This window comes from Cynocephalus volans, chromosome 12 (assembly GCF_027409185.1).
Source record: "Cynocephalus volans isolate mCynVol1 chromosome 12, mCynVol1.pri, whole genome shotgun sequence".
Taxonomy (NCBI): Eukaryota; Metazoa; Chordata; class Mammalia; order Dermoptera; family Cynocephalidae; genus Cynocephalus; species Cynocephalus volans.
The window spans coordinates 87524509-87549120 of NC_084471.1; the positions used below are offsets into that span (position 1 = coordinate 87524509).

General features: G+C 44.4%; 1 protein-coding gene across 1 annotated transcript; it reads left to right on the plus strand.

Moving 5' to 3' along the window:
- The first annotated feature begins 15459 nt into the window (after positions 1-15459).
- Positions 15460-21375, plus strand: BHLHE41 (basic helix-loop-helix family member e41). The gene is made up of 5 exons (XM_063075937.1): positions 15460-16775; positions 16911-16974; positions 17298-17405; positions 17735-17846; positions 18295-21375. The coding sequence occupies exons 1-5, from the start codon at positions 16714-16716 to the stop codon at positions 19392-19394; spliced, it is 1446 nt and encodes a 481-aa protein (XP_062932007.1). The 5' UTR covers positions 15460-16713; the 3' UTR covers positions 19395-21375.
- Positions 21376-24612: the final 3237 nt, after the last annotated feature.

Below are 24612 nucleotides of genomic sequence, written 5' to 3' on the forward strand. Positions count from 1 at the left end.
ACCTGGTTTAGGAACTCAGAGAAGTCTTCTTGGAGAAAGTGATGTTTCAGATGACACCTGAAGGAGGAGTAGGAGGAAGAGAGTTGAAAGGAGTTGGGAAGTGGGGGGAAAGCATTCTCAGCAGTTGGAACAGCAGGAGTGAAGGACCTGAGATAGGAAGGCTACATTAAAACAATTTCTTTCTTTCTTTTTTTTTTTTTTTAAAGATGACCGGTAAGGGGATCTCAATCCTTGGCTTGGTGTTGTCAGCACCACGCTCAACCAGTGAGCAAACCAGCCATCCCTATATAGGATCCGAACCCGTGGCCTTGGTGTCATCAGCACCACACTCTACCGAGTGAGCCACGGGCCGGCCCTACATTAAAACAATTTCGAGAGAAAGCTGTGTGCTGGAGTACAGAAAGAGAGGAAAGGAATGAGATGAGACTGAAGATTTAGTAGGAGCTAAATCATATACAGCATCTTCCAAGCCACTAAAGAGTTTTCATTCTCATTTTAACTTAATGGAAACAGGAAGCTATTAAAGAGTTTTGAGCAAGAGAATAACATGAACAGAAAAATTGCTCTGGCTATAACACAATGATTGAATTAAACGTGATGGAGATTGAAAGTAGGTGTACACAGTGCATTTGAGATGTCTGTTGTCAACTCGGCCCCAGCTCCACTGCCTTCTAGACTCTGTCCTCGTCCCAGGGGAGAAGTTTGGAACCACATATTCCAGAATTCCTTGCCCACACAGGGTTGCAGCTTAGATTCTGCCAACGAGAGGCCCTTGTGCAGGACGTGGAAAATGGAAGAGCCACACTGTATTTCTCCAAAGGCTGCTGTGTGCAGATGCAAGGCTGACAGAGGCTTCTGAGCAGCTCCTGCAGGTCTGCCTCTTCAGCACAGCAGGCAGCTGAGCTCAACAGCACTCAGGTTTCCCTGAAAATCCCGACTGACAAGATTTCCTGAAAGTTGGCAGCAGTTTTTCCCAGCCTTGATTACCCCAGCTTTTCCAAAGATTATGTATGTTTAATTCCCTCTGTTAAAGTCCTCCTACTTGTAATATCTGGAGGGATTTCTGTTTTCCTTACTAAACCCTGACTGTTAAAAGCAGTGAAAAAACTCTTGCAGTATTTAGGGTGAGAGATTATGGGGGCTTGGTCTGGAGTATAGGCAGTGAGAATGAAGAGGAGAGGATGGATCTAATACATATTTAAGAGGTGGGATCTACAGGACATTGCTATTAATTGGATGAAGTGAGTGAAGGAGATGAGGGTTTAAGAATGACCACTAAACACTTTGTTTAAAGGTCAGGCAGTCTTGCTAAATTTGCCATCCAGTCCATGCAGCTAGAAGGGATGTGGACACCAGGCTACCCCAAGTTGCCAGCCCTGCCAGGCCCCTTTCCAGGCTGAACTGCTGAAGCCAAAGAAAAACTAAGGGAGTCAAGTGTATGATGGCAAGGAAGTTGTGCCCCTTGCATGATGTAAAAATCTATACTCTGGAGGTTATGGGCCATTGTAATGAGTTATCTTCTTTTTGGAAACCATTCCAGCCCACCCTGGGCAGAGGAAATTAGCTAAGCCCAACCTGTCCAAATCTCCCCCTGAAGGGAACCTGCTAGGGCAATGACCAAGCAACCAGGGTCAGGGTGAGGACTGAGGGGCTGGAGGTGAGCAGAGCTTCTCAAAGGGTGTGGAGCACCAGGGAGGCAGACCAAGTTATACTCCACAGAGCAAAGGGAGGTTCAAACACCAAAGAGAGAACGTTCAAACACATAGCCATGAGAAGAGAAAACCATAATACTTGTCATGGGGGTGGCAGAATCAGAGAGACATAGGAGGTCAGGAACATATAAATTGTTGTGTATTCTTGGAGGGGATAAATGTTGAAGGGGCTTTCCCACCAACATCAGAGAGGGCAAATTGGGGGGGGAGGGGTACTGGTGGTAATGAAGGTCTAGATAGCTCAGGGGAGCAGGGCAGATGGCATTTTCCTTGCAAGCCTTTCTGTCTAGTGGCCTTTTTATTATGGGAAAACAAGGCTTACTCATCGGACTGAGGCCACCGACTACATTTGCTGGAATGATTTCTAAAGTGCATCTCTAGAGAAGCATAGGTATAAATGTATCTCAAATGCACCAGAAGGGGAGCTTTTTTTGGAACATAAAATAGCGGGTAAATAAATAAAATGGTTTAGGATAACTACTCAGCTTTCTTAGTAATCTCTCCTCTTTGAGAAATTTGATCTATTAGATTGTAAGCTCCTTGAAGACAAGGTTCCATATTGAATCCCTATGCCCATCACCAGGCACAGCACATATAAGCATAGCAAATATGTGCTTAATGGGTGAGAACTGCAGAGCAGATTCCAAGACATGGGGCAGCTTTATCCACGGGCTAACCTTTATCCATGTCTCTCTGTGGGGAAATACACGCGGAATTTCAACTCAGATATCAGGGACGCCACTCCACACCTAGAATGGGATCAGGAATGTCCCTCCCACTGTCTTCCAAATCTCCCAACAGCTCCTCTAAACATCAAGCCTCTAGCGGTGACTCCCAAGAATGGAGTGGGGGGCTTCACCGAGGAAGGTGAAAGGTGGAGATAGGGGATCCACTCCGGGGCTCAGGGGAGAAGGTAACTGTTAAAACTCTAGATTCCTGCTAGTGACAAAACTCAGGCGCACATCTCAGGCCTTACATTCCCTATTGCCTGGCTTTGCTGTTGCCTACACAACAAAAGTAAATTGCCTAAAGTCTCTGAACCTGAGTTTGTCCATCTATAAAGTGAAGTTAATGGTGCCTCGTTCAAAGAATGGAGAGAACTAAACAAACATTTGTAGGACACTGGCCTTAGCACCTGTCCACAGTAAAGTGCCCCAAAGACGCATTCTCTTCCGGTGTTCGCCTCTCAATCCCAACCCTAGAGATCGGCTCCTTTGCTCCATTCTACTGCACTCACCTACCTCTTCTTTCTCGTCATCTGCTCCAGAACCCAGTTTCATAGCTCTCTCCCAATCTTCTGACCCTAAAGCAATTATATCCTACATAAATGTGGCTAGACGTGGATGAAGAGCAAAATCTTAGCTGCATTCAGATAGAGACTATGAGGGACTGCCTTTCTACTGGAAGTTGCTCTCTTCAAGCCAAATGCCAGGGGCAGAAGCCACACCTACAAAGACAGAACCACCAGAGAACAGGTGTCACTACATAAAAAGAAAGACAATCACTTCCCAGAAAACATGCAGCTGCAATTTGCATTCTACAGGAAGAAGAGCAAACCCTGTTAAACTTCCTTCCTAAGCAGATTTATGCAATTATTAGAATGTAAAAACACGGATGTTAAAAACCACGTTCATAAGGAGTTAGTTAAGTTTGTGCAATTGCAGATGGAAAGACTGAAAATTTTCTGAAATTGGAATTCAATAACCTAATACAACAAAGGGACACTGCCAACTCGTATGGCATAGTAGAGAAAAAAAGAGCCACTAATGAAAAAAAGCAAACCTAAACAAGCCACTCCCTTTAGTCACCCCACTGCAGAAATGGCTAGTGCCAACCCTTTCCATACTCCGTCTTTACTAATAGGACCCCTATATCGTTGGGGAGCCCTCAGCTAGGAAACTATATTTCTAGCCCCCTTGTAATAGGATTGGATACTAACACATAAGCAGAAGTCATTGGATGGAGCTTATAAGAAATGACCTCTGAGGGGACCTGCTCAGCTGATAGATACCCTTTCCTCCTTCATTGTAGGAGCCCCAGCAGGAGTCTTTTGATGATGAGGCAATCTTGAGGAGGAAACCAGAAGACTGGAGCAGAAAAGCAGAAGTCTGGGACACTGAGGGCACTACTACTATTTTCAAGTTACTTCTGTACTCCTCCCCTTCAGACTTTTTATGTGACCAAAAAAGAAATTCCTAATTTGTTTGAGCTGCTGTTATTTTGGTTCAAATGCAGTTCCTAACTGATACTCCCACGTAGCCCAGATTTCCACCACTTTCCTTATGAATGAGGATTATAAACTAATATTAGAACCATACTACTTTTGGGGGGTAATTATTATATATGAATTCTTGCTTTAACTGTTGAATAAAATTTACACCAATAGTTGTAAGTGTAAGTTAAATCTTCCTTAACTCTTCTTTTGTTGCCTTCATACAGTAGCAGATTCTGTTATAGACAGCTCTCTGCACTGGGTTGGGCACCATCTAACAATTGATTCAACGATCTTTTGAAACCCATAATGGGTGGGGGAGAGAAGTGCTTGTTTAGTTCATCTTATTCCTGTTTGAGTGTGCTTCACATTACATAAACATATTTCTCTTTGAAGATTTTCCTAGAATTTTCATCAGCAGTAACAACGGAAACACAGAGGTGAAATGACCCACTCTTCATGCAGACACTCTGGGTTCCACTATCCAGCTAGTCCAGAGAATCCAGAGAAAGTGTAGGAATCACTTTGTGGAACTCCTTATGGGTTTGTTATCTTCTTCTCACTCTATTTTTCTGGTCTCATTATGGATCAGCCTTGAACCATATGACAAGCACAGGGGCACCAGAAGGGACCAGCAGATACCCAGACAGATAATAGCCAGGGGGACCTCCTACAGTGATCTAAGGCTTGGCTCTCTCCTAGCTGTCTTTTGTATGTTAGGAAATCCAGGAACGTTGAGCACACATTAAATCCCAATAGCCTGCATGACTGCTTGTGATAATCATGTAAACATAAAAATACAAGTGATTTTATCATGAATAAAGTTTATTTCATTTACTTAATATTATCTGCTCCTTGGTGCTATGCAAAGACTAAAAGTGTATAAACTTCTTGAGTAGTGTTACATAAATATAATGTGCATGTATGTGATTCATGTGGGGATGTTTACAACCACAAAGACACATTAATTGGTAGTCTATGGAAAGAGTTATGTCCTTTTACAAATTAAAAGAGTACACTTGTGCTGCTTCCACTAATTTGCTGAGCATGCAACTGGAAAACCTAACCTGCTATTCAGGGATTTTAAAACTGGTACCTTCAGCAAATAACATCATCAATATTTTAAAGTCATATTTCTCTTCTGGTGAGTAGCACTGGGGTTTCCCTCCCTCCTAAGATCCTTCTCTTATGTCCCCTTCTTTCTGTGGTGTGCATGACACATTAACCTTTCTCCCCTGAGAGCAGGTATGTGGGAGGCTTTTGTGCAATCTGATCCCACCCTGCCCCCCTCCCCAGGCCTTGATTTTAGCATCAACCAAAAACTTTTTTAGATTTTTATTGACACTGCTTAATGAGCTACCTTCCCCTTTTGGGATGTAAAATAATGTAGAATAGCTGTAAATTCTTGTCCATTGTCCAAAATGGAGGTGAGTAAGAATGCCCATCTGATGGGCCATTTTCACAGCACCACAGGTGTGAGGCTTCATCCCCGGGGCAGATTCAGGGCCTTTAATGCCATCAGAGATGCAAAGTTTGGGTCAGACCTGGGGTCCCAAAACACTCTAGAGTCACCTCCCAGAGGAGCAGTAGGGCTTGCAGAAGCCTAAAGAGACAGAAAACCTCTATTCCCTGTAGAAACTTTAATCCTCTCAGGAGAGTTCTATTTCTGTTGGAAATCCAAGACTTTGCACACAAATAGGATAAGACCTTGCAAAGTCACAGGGTGAACATAATGAGTGTAGAGCTTACAATTCTTAAGCAGGGGGGGAAAACCTGGGCTAAGGATTCTCTTTCATTAGAAGTCTCTACAGGTAGTGATTTTCCTACTTAACCAAAAAAAAAAAAAAAAAAAAATCAGTGGAAGGGCTTCCCTCTCACCTATTAAAAGGAGAAAGATGGGTATCTTTATCTGAAAGCAAGGTATCACAAAATTCTTTAATTATAAGCTCAAAGGAGCTTTGAGCTCATCTTGTATCTTCTTGGCTTTCAGCAGGATGGCATTAAGCCTTCCTGAAAAGATAAGACTCAACCTATTTTTAAACATATCCAAAGAGGGCATTCCAGTTTCTGTTCCTTTGTTAGAAAGGGGATTTTTTTTTTTTTCCCCTTTCTAACCTCACCACAGGTGAACTTTTCCTTTTACTAACCTGAAGGCTTCACATTAGAGTTGGGCTTGGTTTGCTCAGTAGAGATGGTGAACAGTTGGCCATCAACAGCCTTTTCTAAACTGAACTCCCATCTGTCCATCTGTATGAAATTATTACAATTAATTAGGATATTTGGATTTAAATCAAGAAATGTGGAACTAGATGCCAACAGAATGACTCACGGACATGGCAAAAGACTGCCTCCCTTCTTTTTGTCATATCTTTTCCATTCTCTGCCGTCAGCCAATGCTAACAACTCCCTCTTCCCCATCTCTCTTAGAAAATTCCCCCACAAAACACGTTTGCCTGCACACACACACTACCACAAATGTGTACACTCACACTGGTAAATAGAAAAAACATCCCTGAAGCAGCGAGTTAACATTTAGGCCTTACCCTTCACTACTCACATCAAGGGGTAGTAGACTTTGAAGCCCACTGTTTGGGTTTCAATCCTGGCTCTGGGACCTTGAACAAAGGTTGTAATCTCACTATGTAAGCATTTTCTCAACTATAGGATGAAGGCAATAAAAGAAACCTTATAGGATTGTGGAAAGGATTAATGAGTTCGTACGTGAAAAGTCCTTACAATGGTGTCTGATACTCTAATCCTAAAAAGTATATAGCTGTTAGCTATTGTTATACAGTTCTTGCAGCAAAGAGTTATTCAGAGGCATCAAATGGTGCCCGATATTCAAGAAGGCAAGAGTTTAAGAAACAAAAGGAGTAGCAGACAAGTTTAAGGGAAATGGATGAGTAAGAAGAGACACCAGGGTGAAAGACTAAAGAACAAAAAGCATAGAGAAAGGGCAAAAGCAGACATTTAACAGAGGATAGACAGAGAAGAACATAAGGGAAAAGAAAAGAAAGAAGAGAAAAAAGGAAAGAAAAAGGGAAACGAGCAAAAAGGTGGACATGAAAAAGAAAAACAGAGAGGGAAAGGAGGACTGAGAATAACAAAGGAGATAGAAAATTGGAAAAGACCCCATTTACAGCTTGAACTGGGTATCGGGAAAGGAAAGGAGTGGAAAAGAAAACAAAAATGTTGCTATAGAAACAGGGACACTTGGGGCAGAAGGGATGGGTAGAGAGGAGGAGACAAAAGTGGGAACAGAGAAGGCTTCCTTTGCAGCCATCTCCTCCACCTCTCTAAATTGTGGGAAGTTTACATGTTCACTTAACCCACCCTGGATCCTTAAGGCTTCTGTCCCTGTTCCTCCTGTTTCAATTTGCTTTAGTGTCTGCCCCAGCCTTGGCCCCTAAGATTTGCCCTGGTCAGATGTCTGCCTTGTGTCTTGTGTGCTCTAGTGACAAGACCAATATGCAGTGATCCAGTCTTTATTTGATTTTCACCAGCCAGCCATCGTTCTCGAGTGAAATTTAGCTCTGGAACATATATTTACATATACTTCGTACTCCAAACATTCAGAAACCTATAAGGGGAGCTGGTATTTAATTTTTTTAAATTATTTACCTAACGGCTTTCTTCCCCGCCCACCACCTTTTTTTTTTTTTTTTTTTTTTTTTTTGGTCAATTAAGAACAAGAGGAATAAATGATACAGTACTGCAGGGATATGCCGCTTTTAGGGTTCCAGCTTGTCCTCTCCTGCAAAGCGAATTAACCACCCAACCACTTGGAAGCAGGGGAGAGGTCGGGCCGTGGTTTAAGATAAAAGCAGCATTTAAAAAATACCTTTAAAGTTTTATCATGATTAAATTGCCTGTTTGGTACAAAATAGGTCCCCCTGTTTGAGGAAGTCGAGAGACCTTCAAGAGCCCTCTAAACAGAGGAACTGAACGGACCGCTAGCGTCTCCCCGTGCCAGGGTGAGCCTGGGTCGCCTCCGTCGCCGGAGTCACGAAGCCAGACGCGGTGCGCGTCTCCGCCCAGGACTCGGGAGACTGCAGCGGCGCGATCAGCGGCGGCTGCGGCCCGGGAGGCTCCTGGAGGCGGGGAGGAGACGCGACTCCCGCAGACACGTGACCTCCTCCCAGCTGCCGCTTCCCGCGACCCAGATCCGTCCCCGGAATCCGCGCCTGGCGGGGCGGGCCGGGAGACACGTAGCGACAGCCCCAGTCCCTGCTGCGCCCCTGTGCGTGTACAATCGGAGTTCTCCCCTTGGTTCACATGCCACTTGGCAATAATTACTGTTTCGGAGATCACCCGGGGAGAAAATAAATATTCCTTCCAGTGCAGGAAAAATCTTGGCTTTAGATCTCTACGTATATCAAAATTAATATATAGGCGGTTTCAAGATGGCGGCGGCTGCGGCGGCTGGCGCGGAGTAGCTGAGGTGGAAAAGGTGGCCACTGGGCCTCAGGCAGCCGGAAAACTTGTGGACCTTCCTCTGGCCATCTCTTAAGGGAGGACTGCTGCTGCTGGCCGGTCGTGGGGGCTCAACGCCACTTTGCCCCCGGCAGGAGAGGCTGCCTCATTTACAGGCAACAGCTTTGAAGTGTGGAGCAGGAAAAGAACTGATTCTTAGCTGCAAAAGTGAGTCTTGAAACAGGGAACACGGCGCCAGGGCTGCTGTGGATGCAGCCAGGATCCCGGAGGCTGGGGCCGCACTGAAGGCGGCCAGCTGCCCTATTCAGGATTCGAGGTTTCAGGCCGGCATTAAAGAAGATTCCTGGGAGCGCCCGAGCGGCGCCGCGACTGAACAGCCCGAGGCGGCAGCGCCGAGAACACGGAAGGCAACAAACCAGAGACAGAGCGAGCGCCCGACCTGGCACAGCACTGTGAGTGATCCCTGGCACAGCTCTGTTCGGGGGGTGAATGCCCATGCGGCTTCCGCCTGCACCACCAGGCCACTCACTGCCCCGGTGCTGCCTCCATTTTCCCAGGTGCGGGCAGCTCCGCCCTGCTCGGCCATCACTGAGCCCATTTGCTTGGCCTGGCGCGGGGCTTTCCGGACCCTGCGGGCCGACCTCCTCTCCCACTCCCTCCGCGGTTCTCTGGCAGGACTGGGGGTGTGGGGCGTCCCGACCAGTTTTGGGAGGGCTAGGAAGTACGGGCGGGCCGCCTGTCACTCCACCACACCCTGGACTCCGGCCCCGGTAAACTTCCTGTTACTGGGAGGCAGATACCATCTCTGCGACCACCAGTTTGGAAAAAAGCCTAACGAATTTCTGGTTGGGAATAGTGCGGTAGGAGAGTTCCCAGGTCCGCTTGAACCTGCCGGAGAGCAGGCTGCAGGCGGGCACTAGACTCGGTTTATACCGGGGGGATACAAAGGTGAACAAGACCCGAGAAAGATCTACACAGTGCTACAAAGGCACCCAGAGAGACCGGTCGTCTGTGCCTAGCAGAAACCTGGTAGACTTCCTGGGCGAGGCGGTGCTGAGCAGGGTCTTGAAGGCCCAGCTGATAGACGAGGGGTGCAGAAGACACGCGCCAGCCCAGCACAGTGTGCACAGAGGGGGGAGACGTGCGGCCAGGGAGGCGGAGTCTCGACAGAAACCACACACCCGGTGGGGTCGCCACTGCACGATCTAACAGCCGGGGCCAGAGCACACGGAACGGAGAGAAGTCCTGTACAGAAAGTGAAAGCTCAACAGAGATCACACACCCTGTGGTACGTGATCCACCAGCCCAGCAGAGTACAAACTGACCAGAAAGGTGGATCCCCGGAGAAGCCCAAGACCCGAGGCAACCACACACACAAGACACTAGAGGCCAACTGAGCAGTCACGGCGGGAGCCATACCAAATTGGCAACCACAGCAACATCCTAGTTAGTCATTAGTCTTAAACCGGTGGACTGTGAAACCCCCTGCAACAATGAATAAACACCAAAAAAAAGACACCAGAAATACAAAAAATCAAGAAAGTACACCACCAAAAGTTAATAAATCTCATACTCTAGATCCTATAGAACAAGAAGCCCTTGAAATAACTGACAAGGAATTTCGAGTGATAATTCTAAGGAAACTGAATGAGATACAAGAAAACTCAGCTAGACATCATGATGAAATGAGGAAAAGTATACAGGATCTGAAAGAGGAAATATACAAGGAAATCAATTTCCTGAAAAAAAATGTAGCAGAACTTGCTGAACTGAAGAAGTTATTCAGTGAAATAAAAAACACAACGGAGAGTTTAACCAGCAGGCTTGTCGAAGTTGAAGAGAGAACCTCTGAACTTGAAGATGGGCTGTTTGAAACAACACAAGCAGACAAAAAGAAAGAAAAAAGAATCAAGGACATGGAAGAAAATCTGAGAGAGATATCAGACAACCTCAAGCGCTCAAATATCCGAGTCATGGGTATTCCAGAAGGGGAGGAAAATGGAGATTCCATTGAAAACATATTCAACAAAATAGTGGCAGAAAACTTCCCAGGTATAGGAAAAATCACAGATCTTCAGATCCAGGAAGCTCAACGATCTCCAAACGTATTCAACCCAAAAAGGCCTTCTCCAAGACATGTCATAGTCAAATTGGCAAAACTCAGAGACAAAGAGAGAATCTTAAAAGCTGCAAGAGAGAAGCGTCAAATCACCTATAAGGGAGCCCCAATCAGGTTAACATCAGACTTTTCATCACAAACCCTAAAAGCTAGAAAGGAATGGGATGATATTTTCAAAATACTAAAAGACAAAGATTGCCAGCCAAGAATACTCTACCCTGCAAGGCTATCCTTCCGAAATGAGGGGCAAATAGTATATTTCTCAGACAAACAAAAACTGCGGGAGTTCACTACCACAAGACCACCCTTACAAGAAATCCTCAAGGGAGTACTGGGTTTGGTTCCTGAAAAATAACTACCACTGCCATAAAAACCTAAGAAAAATCTAATCCCGCTAGTACAATAAAAATGGCATTCATGAAGAGAAAACAAGCTAACAAAAACACTATCTACAACCTAAGGAACCAACAAACAAAGAAACCAAACAGTAAATCAGAAAGCAAGGAACAAAAGACACCTAAGACAACCAAACAACCAATAAAATGCTAGGAATAAATCAACACCTTTCAATAACAACTCTTAATGTTAAAGGCTTAAATTCCCCAATTAAAAGACACAGACTGGCTGACTGGATCAAAAAACAGGACCCAACTATATGCTGCCTACAAGAGACCCACCTCACCCATAAAGATTCACACAGACTAAGAGTGAAAGGATGGAAAAAGATTTACCATGCAAACAGAAAAGAAAAACGAGCTGGAGTGGCTATTCTTGTATCTGACAAAATAGACTTTAAACTAAAAACCATAAAAAGAGACAATGAGGGACACTACTTAATGATAAAAGGACTGATCCATCAAGAAGACATAACAATCATAAATATGTACGCACCCAATGTTGGAGCAGCCAGATTTATAAAACAAACTCTATTAGACCTAAAGAAGGAAATAGACACTAATACCATAATAGCAGGGGACCTGAACACTCCACTGTCAATATTAGACAGATCATCTAGGCAAAGAATCAGTAGAGAAACACAAGATCTAAACAAGACTCTAGACCAATTGGAATTGGCAGATATCTACAGAACATTCCACCCAACAACCTCAGAATATTCATTCTTCTCATCAGCACATGGATCATTCTCCAGGATAGATCACATACTAGGTCACAAATCAAGTCTCAGTAAATTCAAAAAAATTGGAATTATCCCATGTATCTTCTCAGACCACAATGGATTAAAACTAGAAATTAATAACAAACAAAACTCTGGAAACTATACAAACACATGGAAATTAAACAGCATTCTACTTAATGACATATGGGTCCAAGAAGAAATCAAGCAGGAAATCAAAAAGTTTATTGAAACTAATGAAAACAATGATACATCATACCAAAACCTGTGGGATACTGCAAAAGCAGTATTGAGGGGAAAATTTATTGCATTAAATGCTCACTTCAGAAGAATGGAAAGATGGCAAGTGAACAACCTAACACTTCACCTTAAAGAACTAGAAAAACAAGAACAATCCAATCCTAAAGTTAGCAGACGGAAAGAAATCATTAAGATCAGAGCAGAACTGAATGAAATTGAAAACCAAAAAACAATTCAAAAGATCAACGAATCAAAAAGTTGGTTTTTTGAAAAGATAAATAAAATTGACAAACCATTAGCATGGCTAACAAAAAAAAGAAGAGAGAAGACTCAAATAACAAAAATTAGAAATGAAAAAGGCGATATTACAACTGATTCATCTGAAATACAAGGAATCATTCGAGACTACTATAAACAACTGTACGCCAACAAATTTGAAAATCTGGAGGAAATGGATAAATTTCTGGACACACACAAGCTCCCAAAACTGAACCGTGAAGACGTAGAAAATCTGAACAGACCAATAACAATAAAGGAGATTGAAGCTGTTATCAGAAGGCTCCCAACAAAGAAAAGCCCAGGACCAGATGGATTCACAGCAGAATTTTACCAAACATTCAAAGAGGAATTGACACCGATTCTTTACAAACTATTCCAAAAGATTGAAACGGATGCAAATCTCCCAAACTCATTCTATGAAGCAAACATCATCCTGATACCAAAACCAGGTAAAGATATAACCAAAAAAGAAAACTACAGGCCGATATCCTTGATGAATATAGATGCAAAAATCCTCACTAAAATACTAGCAAACAGAATACAGCAACACATACGAAAAATTATTCATCACGATCAAGTGGGATTCATCCCAGGGATGCAAGGTTGGTTCAACATACGCAAATCAATAAATGTGATACACCATATTAATAAACTCAAACACAAGGACCATATGATCATCTCTATAGATGCTGAAAAAGCATTTGATAAAGTTCAGCACTCATTCATGACAAAGACCCTCTATAAGTTAGGTATAGAGGGAAAGTATCTCAACATAATTAAAGCCATATATGACAAACCCACTGCCAATATCATCCTGAATGGGGAAAAGCTGAAAGCTTTTCCTTTAAGAACAGGAACTAGACAAGGATGCCCACTCTCACCACTCCTATTCAACATAGTGTTGGAAGTACTAGCCAGAGCAATCAGAGAAGAGAAGGAAATAAAGGGCATCCAGATTGGAAAAGATGAAGTCAAACTGTCCCTGTTTGCAGATGACATGATCCTATATATCGAACAGCCTAAAACCTCTACAAAAAAACTGTTGGAATTGATAAATGATTTCAGCACAGTAGCAGGATACAAAATCAACACACAAAAATCAGTAGCATTTCTTTTCTCCAATAGTGAACATGCAGAAGGAGAAATCAAGAAAGCCTGCCCATTTACAATAGCCACCAAAAAAATAAAATACTTAGGAATTGAGTTAACCAAGGAGGTGAAAAATCTCTATAATGAGAACTACAAACCACTGCTGAGAGAAATTAGAGAGGATACAAGAAGATGGAAAGATATTCCATGCTCTTGGATTGGAAGAATCAACATAGTGAAAATGTCCATACTACCCAAAGTGATATACAAATTCAATGCAATCCCCATCAAAATTCCAAAGACATTTTTCTCAGAAATGGAAAAAACTATTCAGACATTTATATGGAACAATAAAAGACCACGAATAGCCAAAGCAATGCTCAGCAAAAAAAATAAAGCTGGAGGCATAACACTACCTGACTTTAAGCTATACTACAAAGCTATAATAACCAAAACAGTATGGTACTGGCATAAAAACAGACACACTGACCAATGGAATAGAATAGAGAATCCAGAAATCAACCCACACACTTACTGCCATCTGATCTTTGACAAAGGCACCAAACCTATTCACTGGGGAAGGGACTGCCTCTTCAGCAAGTGGTGCTGGGATAACTGGATATCGATATGCAGGAGAATGAAACTAGATCCATACCTCTCACCGTATACTAAAATCAACTCAAAATGGATTAAGGATTTAAATATACACCCTGAGACAATAAAACTTCTTAAAGAAAACATAGGGGAAACACTTCAGGAAATAGGACTGGGCACAGACTTCATGAATACGACCCCAAAAGCACGGGCAACCAAAGGAAAAATAAACAAATGGGATTATATCAAACTAAAAAGCTTCTGCACAGCAAAAGAAACAATTAAAAGAGTTAAAAGACAACCAACAGAGTGGGAGAAAATATTTGCAAAATATACATCTGACAAAGGATTAATATCCAGAATATATAAGGAACTCAAACAACTTTACAAGAAGAAAACAAGCAACCCAATTAAAAAATGGGCAAAAGAGCTAAGTAGGCATTTCTCTAAGGAAGATATCCAAATGGCCAACAGACATATGAAAAAATGCTCAACATCACTCAGCATCCGGGAAATGCAAATCAAAACCACATTGAGATACCATCTAACCCCAGTTAGGATGGCTAAAATCCAAAAGACTATGAACGATAAATGCTGGCGAGGCTGCGGAGAAAAAGGAACTCTCATACATTGTTGGTGGGACTGCAAAATGGTGCAGCCTCTATGGAAAATGGTATGGAGGTTCCTTAAACAATTGCAAATAGATCTACCATACGACCCAGCCATCCCACTGTTGGGAATATACCCAGAGGAATGGAAATCATCAAGTCGAAGGTATACCTGTTCCCCAATGTTCATCGCAGCACTCTTTACAATAGCCAAGAGTTGGAACCAGCCCAAATGCCCATCATCAGATGAGTGGATACGGAAAATGTGGTACATCTACACAATGGAATACTACTCAGCTATAAAAACGAATGAAATACTGCCATTTGCAACAACATGGATGGACCTTGAGAGAATTATATTAAGTGAAACAAGTCAGGCACAGAAAGAGAAATACCACATGTTCTCACTTATTGGTGGGAGCTAAAAATTAATATATAAATTCACACACACACATACACACACAAACCGGGGGCGGGGAGGAAGAAGATATAACAACCACAATTATTTGAAGTTGATACAACAAACAAACAGAAAGGACATTGTTGGGGGGAGGGGGGGGAGGGAGAAGGGAGGGAGGTTTTGGTGATGGGGAGCATTAATCAGCTACAATGTATATCGACAAAATAAAATTTAAAAAATAAATAAATAAATAAAAAAAAAAAAAAAAAAAAAAAAAAAAAAAAAAAAAAAAAAAAAAAAAAAAAAATTAATATATATTTCCTCCATCTCGGCCCCGGCAAATCCGAGTAGCGGCAGCAGCGGAGTCGGAGACCTGGGAGTCCCGCAGGACACGCTTTCCCTTGCCCCAAAGCCCCTCGCCTCCCGCCGCGCGGGGCGGCGTGTGCAGCGCGCATCTCCGGCACCTCCCGGTCACTCTCACTAGCAGTGAGTCATGCGCCGGGGTGGCTCTGGGGAAAGGTGGCCCGGCTCGTGCTAGCCTGAGCTTCCCCGCGCCGAGCGCCGCGGCTGCAGGACGAGCGCGCGCGCGCACGGGTTCCCCGCGCAGTGATGTGGCAGCAGCGGCAGGTCGGATCACGTTGCTGGCCCTGTGCTGGTACCCGTTTGAGACAGGATTAAGGAGGAAGGCTTTGGAGGTGCCAGCGGTAGTAAACGTGGGTTCTGCACACTCCCGGCGTCTCTGGTCGCACGGGGGATGGGGGAAGATAGGGGAACGCACGTAGCGTCACCGGAGGCGCAGAGGGGCGGCGGAGTTCAGTGGGCGACTGATAAATGCTGCATTGCTTCTCCGCGGTAGCCCCTCTCCTGCCACCACCTCCTCCCTCGCTCCCCGCAGCCTCCCTCCCGGAACACGCCAGGCCCTAAACATCGTCATCTGCTGCTGTGATTAGTGGCACCGCAATTCCGGCTGATGCGGGAAGTTTAGGTGGCCCAGGGACACGGTGTCGCCGAAAGACATTTGGATTGCGACATTATGGCCCAATGACTATATTTTCATGGATCTTAAATCCTTCAGGGAGCGGATTTCAAGTTGCCCCTTTTCGGAGCAACCTCCCACCAGCGCCAAGGGGTCCCCCCAGGTCACTGAGCGGTGAGCAAACAAGTCTCCGAAATTTCCTTCGGGACTGAAGTTTACCCACCGCGAATTCTCTTTCTCTGTTCTTTCTCCGGTCCAAACCAACAACCCAATCGGTGGAAAAGGAAAAAGCCACGTTCACGTTCCTGCACCGTAATGACTGACGGACGGAGGGAGTCGCATTTCCGAGCCAAGGAAGCCCTGGCTGCCCCGCACCCCTGCGCCCTCCCTCCCCCGCACCCCGCCACCCCTCCCTCGCTCCCCAGGCTGCCTGCATCGCCTTTGGGAAGATGAATAGCTTGGCCGAAGTTGTTTTTCCTTTCCGGTGGCCCTGATCAGGTGTCCCCGCCCCCTCTCGCCGCCTTCTCCCGACGCCCCTTCCCGGCCCGGCCCCTCCTCTCCCCGCCCCCCTCCGGGCTGGACCGCGGATGGTACGTTCCGCACGTGAGCTGGGTGCTGGTCTGGCCGGCGACGCGCGTGCCCTGTGGCCAAACACTGCCCGGAGTGAGAGCAAACTACCAGTGCAGTGGGGCCGGCGCGAGTGTGCGTGTGCGTGTGCTTGTGAGTGTGTGTGTGTGTGTGTGTGTGCGAGAGAGCGAGCGAGGTGGAGGGGGGACCAACTGCTTCACACTTTCAACACTGCACTGAAAGACTGGAGACGCACAGATCCCCCCGAGATCTTCCCAGGCTACCGTCCCACAGATTATAGAACAGAGCCCCAAAAATCGAAACAGAGGAAACGGACAGCGATTGAACATGGACGAAGGAATTCCTCATTTGCAAGAGAGACAGTTACTGGAACATAGAGATTTTATAGGGTAAGGTGCACGCACCCTTGCGAATATCTGTCTAGGCTTCGGTTTGATTTTTTTCTTCTCCAGAAAGTGGTATGGAGCGGGCAAGGGCAGAGCCCCTCCCCGAATGGGTGCCTGATGCTGATTTCTGTTTTGCAGACTGGACTATTCCTCTTTGTATATGTGTAAACCCAAAAGGAGCATGAAGCGAGATGACAGCAAGGTAAGTGTAAGTTTCCAATGTTCCCCCTAACCTGCCTGGATAGTTAATTAGGGCCATTGATTTCACAGTGAAGCTCTGCCCGCAAATATATTCCAGCCCCTGAGCTTCCCCAGCTGTGAATTTTAAGTGGCTTGCGGGATACTCTCAGGGGCATATTAAACATCATACCTGAATTTAAATTGGATTTAAGAACAGTCTAGAGGAAAGAGGTTTCTTGGGCATAGTTTATCACATAGTATGTTTTATGGGGAGAAGGGCGTTATATTCAGTAAGTGCATGTTTAGCTTATTGTTTTCTCTCTTCCACGACTCTCATATATTAAGGATACCTACAAATTACCGCACAGATTAATAGAAAAGAAGAGAAGAGACCGAATTAATGAATGCATTGCTCAGCTGAAAGATTTACTGCCTGAACATCTGAAATTGACAGTAAGATGCACATTTTCATTCTTTGCTGCTCTCCAAGGGCGTGTTAATAGCCTGCTAGGACTCCCAGAGATATAAGAATAAATCTAAATATTAGATGCCTGACTTACAACTTGTGCTGTAGTGTACGGAGTTTCCCACAAACTCAGAGTAGGTGCTCGCTCCCAGATGAAGGCAAGAAATCATTTATAGCCTGTCTTGTGGAAAGCTCAAGAAGTATAAGAATAGTACTTCTTTCAAAGTGTTAGTTTAAGTTGCTATGCTGAATAGAAAGCCAATCAGGCAAAATGTGTGTTGTAACCAAGTGCCCCTTCTCTTTTGCACCACTGCAGACTCTGGGGCATCTGGAGAAAGCCGTAGTCTTGGAATTAACATTGAAACACTTAAAAGCTTTAACAGCCTTAACCGAGCAGCAGCATCAGAAGATAATTGCTTTACAGAATGGTAAGTCAGTTCGGGGAGGCCACCCTACCCTGATGAAGCGGGGCAGCCCACAGAGGAGCAGTGTTAGGGCTCCCCACCCCCACCTCCTCTCTGGGCCCACGGGCTCACTCATTTGTTAAATTGCTTATACTTTCCCTTCATTGGAAAGTGCCCATTTCCCGAAGCATCCTGAAGCTTTCTAACTCGGAGGAATAAGCTTTTTATTTAAACTGGCGGTCGCACCCTGTCCGCTTTGGTTTTTCAGCTGGGAGGAGAGCGCCCTTCCCCCCGCTCCCCACCCCTCGCGCCACCCCCTTCTCTCGGCAACCGGTGGATTATATCACTCGAATGCTGAGGAAAAACCGAGATCACTGTAGTCAGTGCGGGGCCCACGTGATGAGCAGATGTTTTAACGTCGGTATTTTTCTTGCCTCCATGCCTTTGTCCCCCACCCCCTTCCTCATCCTAGGGGAGCGAGCTCTGAAGTCGCCCATTCAGTCCGACTTGGATGCGTTCCACTCGGGATTTCAAACATGCGCCAAAGAAGTCTTGCAATACCTCTCCCGGTTTGAGAGCTGGACACCCAGGGAGCCGCGGTGTGTGCAGCTGATCAACCACTTGCACGCCGTGGCCACCCAGTTCCTGCCCACCCCCCAGCTGTTGACTCAACAGGTCCCGGTGAGCAAAGGCGCCGGCGCTGCCTCGGCCGCCGCCCCCGCCGGCTCCGCGGCCGCCCCCTGCCTGGAGCGCGCAGGGCAGAAGCTGGAGCCCCTCGCCCACTGCGTGCCCGTCATCCAGCGGACTCAGCCCAGCGCCGAGCTCGCCGCCGAGAACGACACGGACACCGACAGCGGCTACGGCGGCGAGGCCGAGGCCCGGCCGGACCGCGAGAAGAGCAAAGGCGCGGGGGCGAGCCGCGTCACCATCAAGCAGGAGCCTCCCGGGGACGACTCGCCGGCGCCCAAGAGGATGAAGCTGGATTCCCGCGGCGGCGGCGGCGGCGGCCCGGGAGGTGGCGCGGCGGCGGCGGCGGCCGCGCTCCTGGGGCCCGACCCGGCCGCCGCGGCCGCACTGCTGAGACCCGACGCCGCCCTGCTCAGCTCGCTGGTGGCGTTCGGCGGAGGCGGGGGCGCGCCCTTCGCGCAGCCCGCGGCCGCCGCGGCCCCCTTCTGCCTGCCCTTCTACTTCCTCTCGCCTTCGGCGGCCGCCGCCTACGTGCAGCCCTTCCTGGACAAGAGCGGCCTGGAGAAGTATCTGTACCCGGCGGCGGCCGCCACCCCGTTCCCGCTGCTGTACCCCGGCATCCCCGCCCCGGCCGCCGCCGCCGCTGCCGCCGCCGCCGCCGCCGCCTTCCCCTGCCTGTCCTCGGTGTTGTCGCCCCCTCCCGAGAAGGCGGGCGCCGCTGCCGCCGCGACCCTCCTGCCGCACGACGTGGCGCCCCCTGGGGCGCTGCACCCCCCGCACCCGCACGGCCGCACCCACCTGCCCTTCGCCGGCCCCCGCGAGCCCGGGAACCCGGAGTGCTCTGCTCAGGAAGACCCCTCGCAGCCAGGAAAGGAAGCCGCCTGAACCCCTAGAAAGGACGGAGGTTCAAGCGGAGTGAACAAGTTAAAACATCCCTAACGTTTTTAAGAGAGGAAGTGTAATAGATGCACGGCAGGCTTAAAACAGAAACACAGGTGTTCTGTGTGCATTTGGAGTTCCTGTTTTGCTCATCCCTCAGCACCCCACCCTCCACACGCTAACATCCTTCTCTTCCCCCACCAGCTGTGAAAGGTCTCCTGAGATAGCTAGTGGTTCCTCTTGCTTTAAAGAATCCCCCCGGATAAGTTTTGCCCCCTTTTAGGCCGTGTTCCATTATCTTTTAAAATGTGGAGCCTACTGCTAGAAGAAGTAAGAAGGGTCTGCTCTGGGTGAGCTAATTGAACCCGGGTAGGGGGAAAGATGCTAATACCGTGGACGTCTTTGACTGGGGTTGACGTGGAACCGCAGATAGTTGTTATATAGAGCTGCGTCTCGAAGTTGCACTGCCTGTTGTAGGAGGCTTTCCACAAACAGACTGAGGATCTTTTAGAATTAAATTTACTCTTCAGTATTGTATAATGTTCAGTTTTTTGAAAGGCATATATTTTTCAAAGAAAAAGCAGTGAGGATGCAGTTGCTCACGTTGCAAACTATTCTGAAGTGGTTTAAATGGTATCTCTTAGTAAATTGCACTTGTTGAAAGAGACACGGAGTAGGGCCGCCGTCAGAACTGTCAGGGAAAGAGATGGAGGAGGAAGGCCACCATCATTCTTAGGACATTTGCTAGCACTTTATTGAGAAGTTGACCATGAATCAATTGACTCATCTTAATTTCTTCTTAGCCCGTATATGTGTGTGTATATATACATGCATATCTGTGTGTGTGTGTATATATATATACCAAGTGCATCTATTCGTACTCTCACTATTTAATCCATCGATCCATCGTGTTCCTAAAGTTTTGTAATCTTACTGTAAAAAAAAAAAACAAAGTGCACTGAACTTAAACGCAAAAAAGAAAACAAGTCCAAACTGATTTGTCCTATATCCTTTAAATCACAAAAGTGGAGGAAGCACGACACCGTCAGCTTTGACTGGAAATGCTGTAAAGATGTGAAATGAAGCCCTGTGAGGCCTTCCTATCTCCAAGTCTATGTATTTTCTGGAGACCAAACCAGATACCAGATAATCACAAAGAAAGCTTTTTAAATAAGGCTTAAACCAAGACCTTGTCTGGGTATTTTTAGTTTGTTGCCAAGGTAGCACTGTGAGAAATCTCACTTGAATGTTATGTAAGGGGTGAGACACAACAGTCTGACTATGAGTGAAGAAAATATCTGGGTCTTTTAGTCAGTTTGGTGCATTTGCTGCTGCTGTTGCTACTGTTTGCCTCAAACGCTGTGTTTAAACAACGTTCAACTCTTAGCCTACAAGGTGGCTTTTATGTACATAGTTGTTAATACATCAATTAATGTCTGACATGCTATTTTTGTAGGGAGAAAATATGTGCTGATGATATTTTGAGTTAAAATATCTTTGGGGGAGGATTTGCTGAAAAGTTGCACTTTTGTTACAATGCTTATGCTTGGTACAAGCTTATGCTGTCTTAAATTATTAAAAAAATAAATAAATACTGTCTGCAAGAAACCAGCTGGTTTAGAAAATTTAGTATGTGAAGATAAACTAGAAATTATCTTTATATTCTAGTATTTTCAGCACTCCATAAATCCTATTACCTAAATATTGCCACACTATTTTGTGATTTAAAAATTCTTAACTAAGGAATAAAAACTTTAATATACAATATGAGATTGTCTAATAATTAAAAAGACATAATGGATGCTCAATTAGTTTTAAGATATCTATAACTGTAGGGATGAAAGTCATTAAGATCTCAGATATACAACGTTCTTTGTCACTGGCTTGATATCACACGTTTCCAATCCCTTGCAAGCCTCCAGGCTCTGGCTGTGTCTACCTGCTTGTTCCCAATGTACCTTAATGAAAAGTGCAAAAGAAAAATCTACCAATCACTTGTGTGGTTTGTTTGTGTTAGACCCAATTTGGTAATGTTTTTATGATGGATGAATTTTACACTTTTTGTGCATGACATAGACTCTCTCTTATGGTCTGGTGTCTCTCACCGTATCCTGTATAAATACACTACCATATAGGGGTGCTTAATTTCTGAGAGTATTTTGGCTTCTTAACTTTTATGAAATAACTATCATGGGAATTTATCATGGAATTCAAGGAACAGATAATTTCTAGACAGTTCTCAAATTTATTATCAAGTCTGTGATTTGATACAAATTGAGTAAAGGGTTGTCAATTTTTAGTTTCAGTAGTGTTCTTTACAAACCCCTTGATTTTTGAAAGGTGTTTTAATGATAGTCAGAATTGATAAAATGTACAAAAAGGGCTCCCTCTGCTGACTTTATGGCAACTGAACTGCAAGTCATAGAATGTGGAAGCAGAAGGAACCTCAGAGATCAGCTTGTCCACTCCCCTGCATTTGTAATGGAAGGAAAATGAAGCCCAGAAACCTTAAGTATCTTCCTAAGGTTGCATAGCTACCTAGAGCCAACACTATCGGCCAGGTCTATTGCATGCTTCAGTCAGTGAACTACTTCCCACTGCAGCATGTTGGACAAAGTAAGCTGAATTTGATTGGGCAGCATTCATGAAGCTTCATCAATAAACCATAGGAATAAGGGACATAAAAATTTGCACTGGAAAACAATGTAGGATTTTTGAGCATTGTTGATTTATTGAATTTTAGAAAAATAGCCTATCCATCTAAACCAGAATAATGGGAAAAACATCTTTTTAAATATTTTGAGTTACATTTTAATGCCATTATTGTAGTAATATTAGTTTCATAGCCAAAAAAGATTCAAAGTAAATCAGAGGATAATAAAATGTTTTAGCATTTGTATAATTTTGATATAACAAAAAAAAAAAACTTCAGGGTTGGGCCAAATGGTATAGATCAGTTATATAGTCCAGTTGCCTGTATAGTAACATGATAATGAGAGATGTAAAGTAATTTTTGTCTATAATGCACCAGAAAAATGTTATTTTGGTCACTGGTTTATTTTCATGAATCAGACCGGAGTCATAATTTACTAAGGAGGCTTCTGTACCTACAATGGTGAAATTTCAGCTAAAATGCTTTGTAGTATATGTGATTTCCCAAGCTAAGACTAATATAAATCTTGATTCAATAATGCATTAATGAATATATTATTATACCAATTAATTTTACATACATATTTTTCTCAGCCAACTTTACATTGAATTGATAAATGTCCTTTTCCCCCCAAAGACCTAAATTTAAGCACATTTCAAGGCACTAGAAAGTACATTTAAATAACTATGTAAAATATGACTAGAGTTTTAGTTCCTATCATTGTGAAACTATTTTTCATTTTGTTCTATTATTAGCCATACAGGCCATAACTTTGGTTATTGCCCATCACCTGACATTTGTTCAAAAGTTATGTAAAGGAGCCTCCGCCTGTTCCTGTGTCTCAGGTCAATTCTTAACCTCTCCATGGGAAGTGATTGCCAGTGGAGACCTGAGAAGACATGGCTGTGCAAACAGACTAAAGCGCTTTACCTTAGAAATGAACCGAGCTCTCAGGAATGAATGAAGACCATAAAATGCCAAAAACCAGCTGTATTACTGTGACAATGATGTAATTTTTACTTCAGATACCAACCTGATGTTTTTTGTTAAAAATTCTTAATCTATTGGACCCTCAGATCAATTTATTTAGGCCCACCCATTGTTCTCACGTTGTTATTTTAAATACATTCAAAGTGGATTTGCAGAGCATGCTAAAGTCCAATGTAAGCTCCAGTTTTTCATAGGAGAATTTAAGTAGGAGATTGACATAAAAAAATTATCACATATTTTATGTGATTAAGATGGGATTTATACTAAAAACGTGTGTAGCATGTACTTTAAAAACATGCTATTCTAGGTTGTACATTCATCTTAAAATTGGGTTTCTTGTACTTGTTCAGCAATTCCATATTGAAAACTCCAAACAAATATAAAACTATACCTGTTTGAAAGTTAATATTTTAAAATTCTAAATTCAATAATGCCTAATTTGGCTGGCATTGGGATGATTTGTTCCCCCTGAAACAATGGTTCAGAAAACTGAAGTTTTATGTTCAAATACCAATGCTTTTTTCTTTCTTTTTTTTTTTTAATAGTGTAAAGCATACTAGAATGTATTCCACGTATCTTCTAAAATGTCTTACACGTGTCTTAGGAAAAAAATATCCTGTACATATTTATCCTTCTCAATAATTCAGGGTCATCATTAGAATTATCCCTTTTGCATTATGCATGTCATCCAGGGGTATCTGCACCTGCACCAAATTCTTTGTGCATTCTTCTATCTGCTTTTTATAGGGTTTTCCGTCTTTTTACTCACAGCCAGGCTGTCAGCTGTCACTTCCTGATGCCTCAGAGTGCTTCTTCCAACTCTTATCTAATTTGCTACCTCTGACTTACTGTGGGCAGAGAAATTATTTAAACAAAACCACACCCATTCTAAATGTGTCTAAAATTAGAGTAAATGGGCTCTAGCAGAGGACCCGAGGGCCTCTTGTATAAGTGAATGTGTGAACTGGCAGAATGTGTGACTCGTTTCTCCCCCCAAGCTGTTTTTCTGTTTCCTTTAACTTCCAGATTTTCAGCAATGTTCCTTACCAGACAACTTATGCAAAAGCCTCCAAATACTTCATATATTTCTCCATCATTTTATTACCTAAAAATAAAAGCAACTTGCTAATGGTCCACAGCTAACCACAAAATAAGCAAATTTCCATGCAGAAATATATTTTTTGATGGGATGAACAGCTCTGTCTCTTAGGTTGATAGAAATAGGGGACCAAGGGCCACTAGTGAAAACCGATTCAGCATTCTGATTCATGGTTGACCCTGGCCACTGCTTCCAGTATGTAACCCCACCCCCCACCCCCAGGGGAGTTTTGGACATCTTGGGTGGCAGGTCAAGCAAAAGCATTTTGGGGAACTGGCTGGGTGGGTGTGCTTCCTCTGAATTTAGACATGCCCATTGGAGAGCCTCTAGTGAGAGTTCTGAGGCTCCTCATTAATTGCCACACGCCCCTTTTCTTCTTGAGCCTATGGATTCAGTAAGTAGTGAGTATGGAAATACAGGCATTTGTTCTGCTCCTACTGTATGTGAGATGCTGTAGTAAATGCTGGAGATGCTAGAGAACC

Excerpts from the sequence above, each read along its gene's own strand:
- BHLHE41 (XM_063075937.1), top strand. The coding sequence starts at position 16,714 with ATGGACGAAGGAATTCCTCATTTGCAAGAGAGACAGTTACTGGAACAT. Across the intron at positions 16,975-17,297 it reads TGAAGCGAGATGACAGCAAG|GATACCTACAAATTACCGCA; the intron begins GTAAGTGTAAGT and ends TCATATATTAAG. Across the intron at positions 17,406-17,734 it reads CTGAACATCTGAAATTGACA|ACTCTGGGGCATCTGGAGAA; the intron begins GTAAGATGCACA and ends GCACCACTGCAG.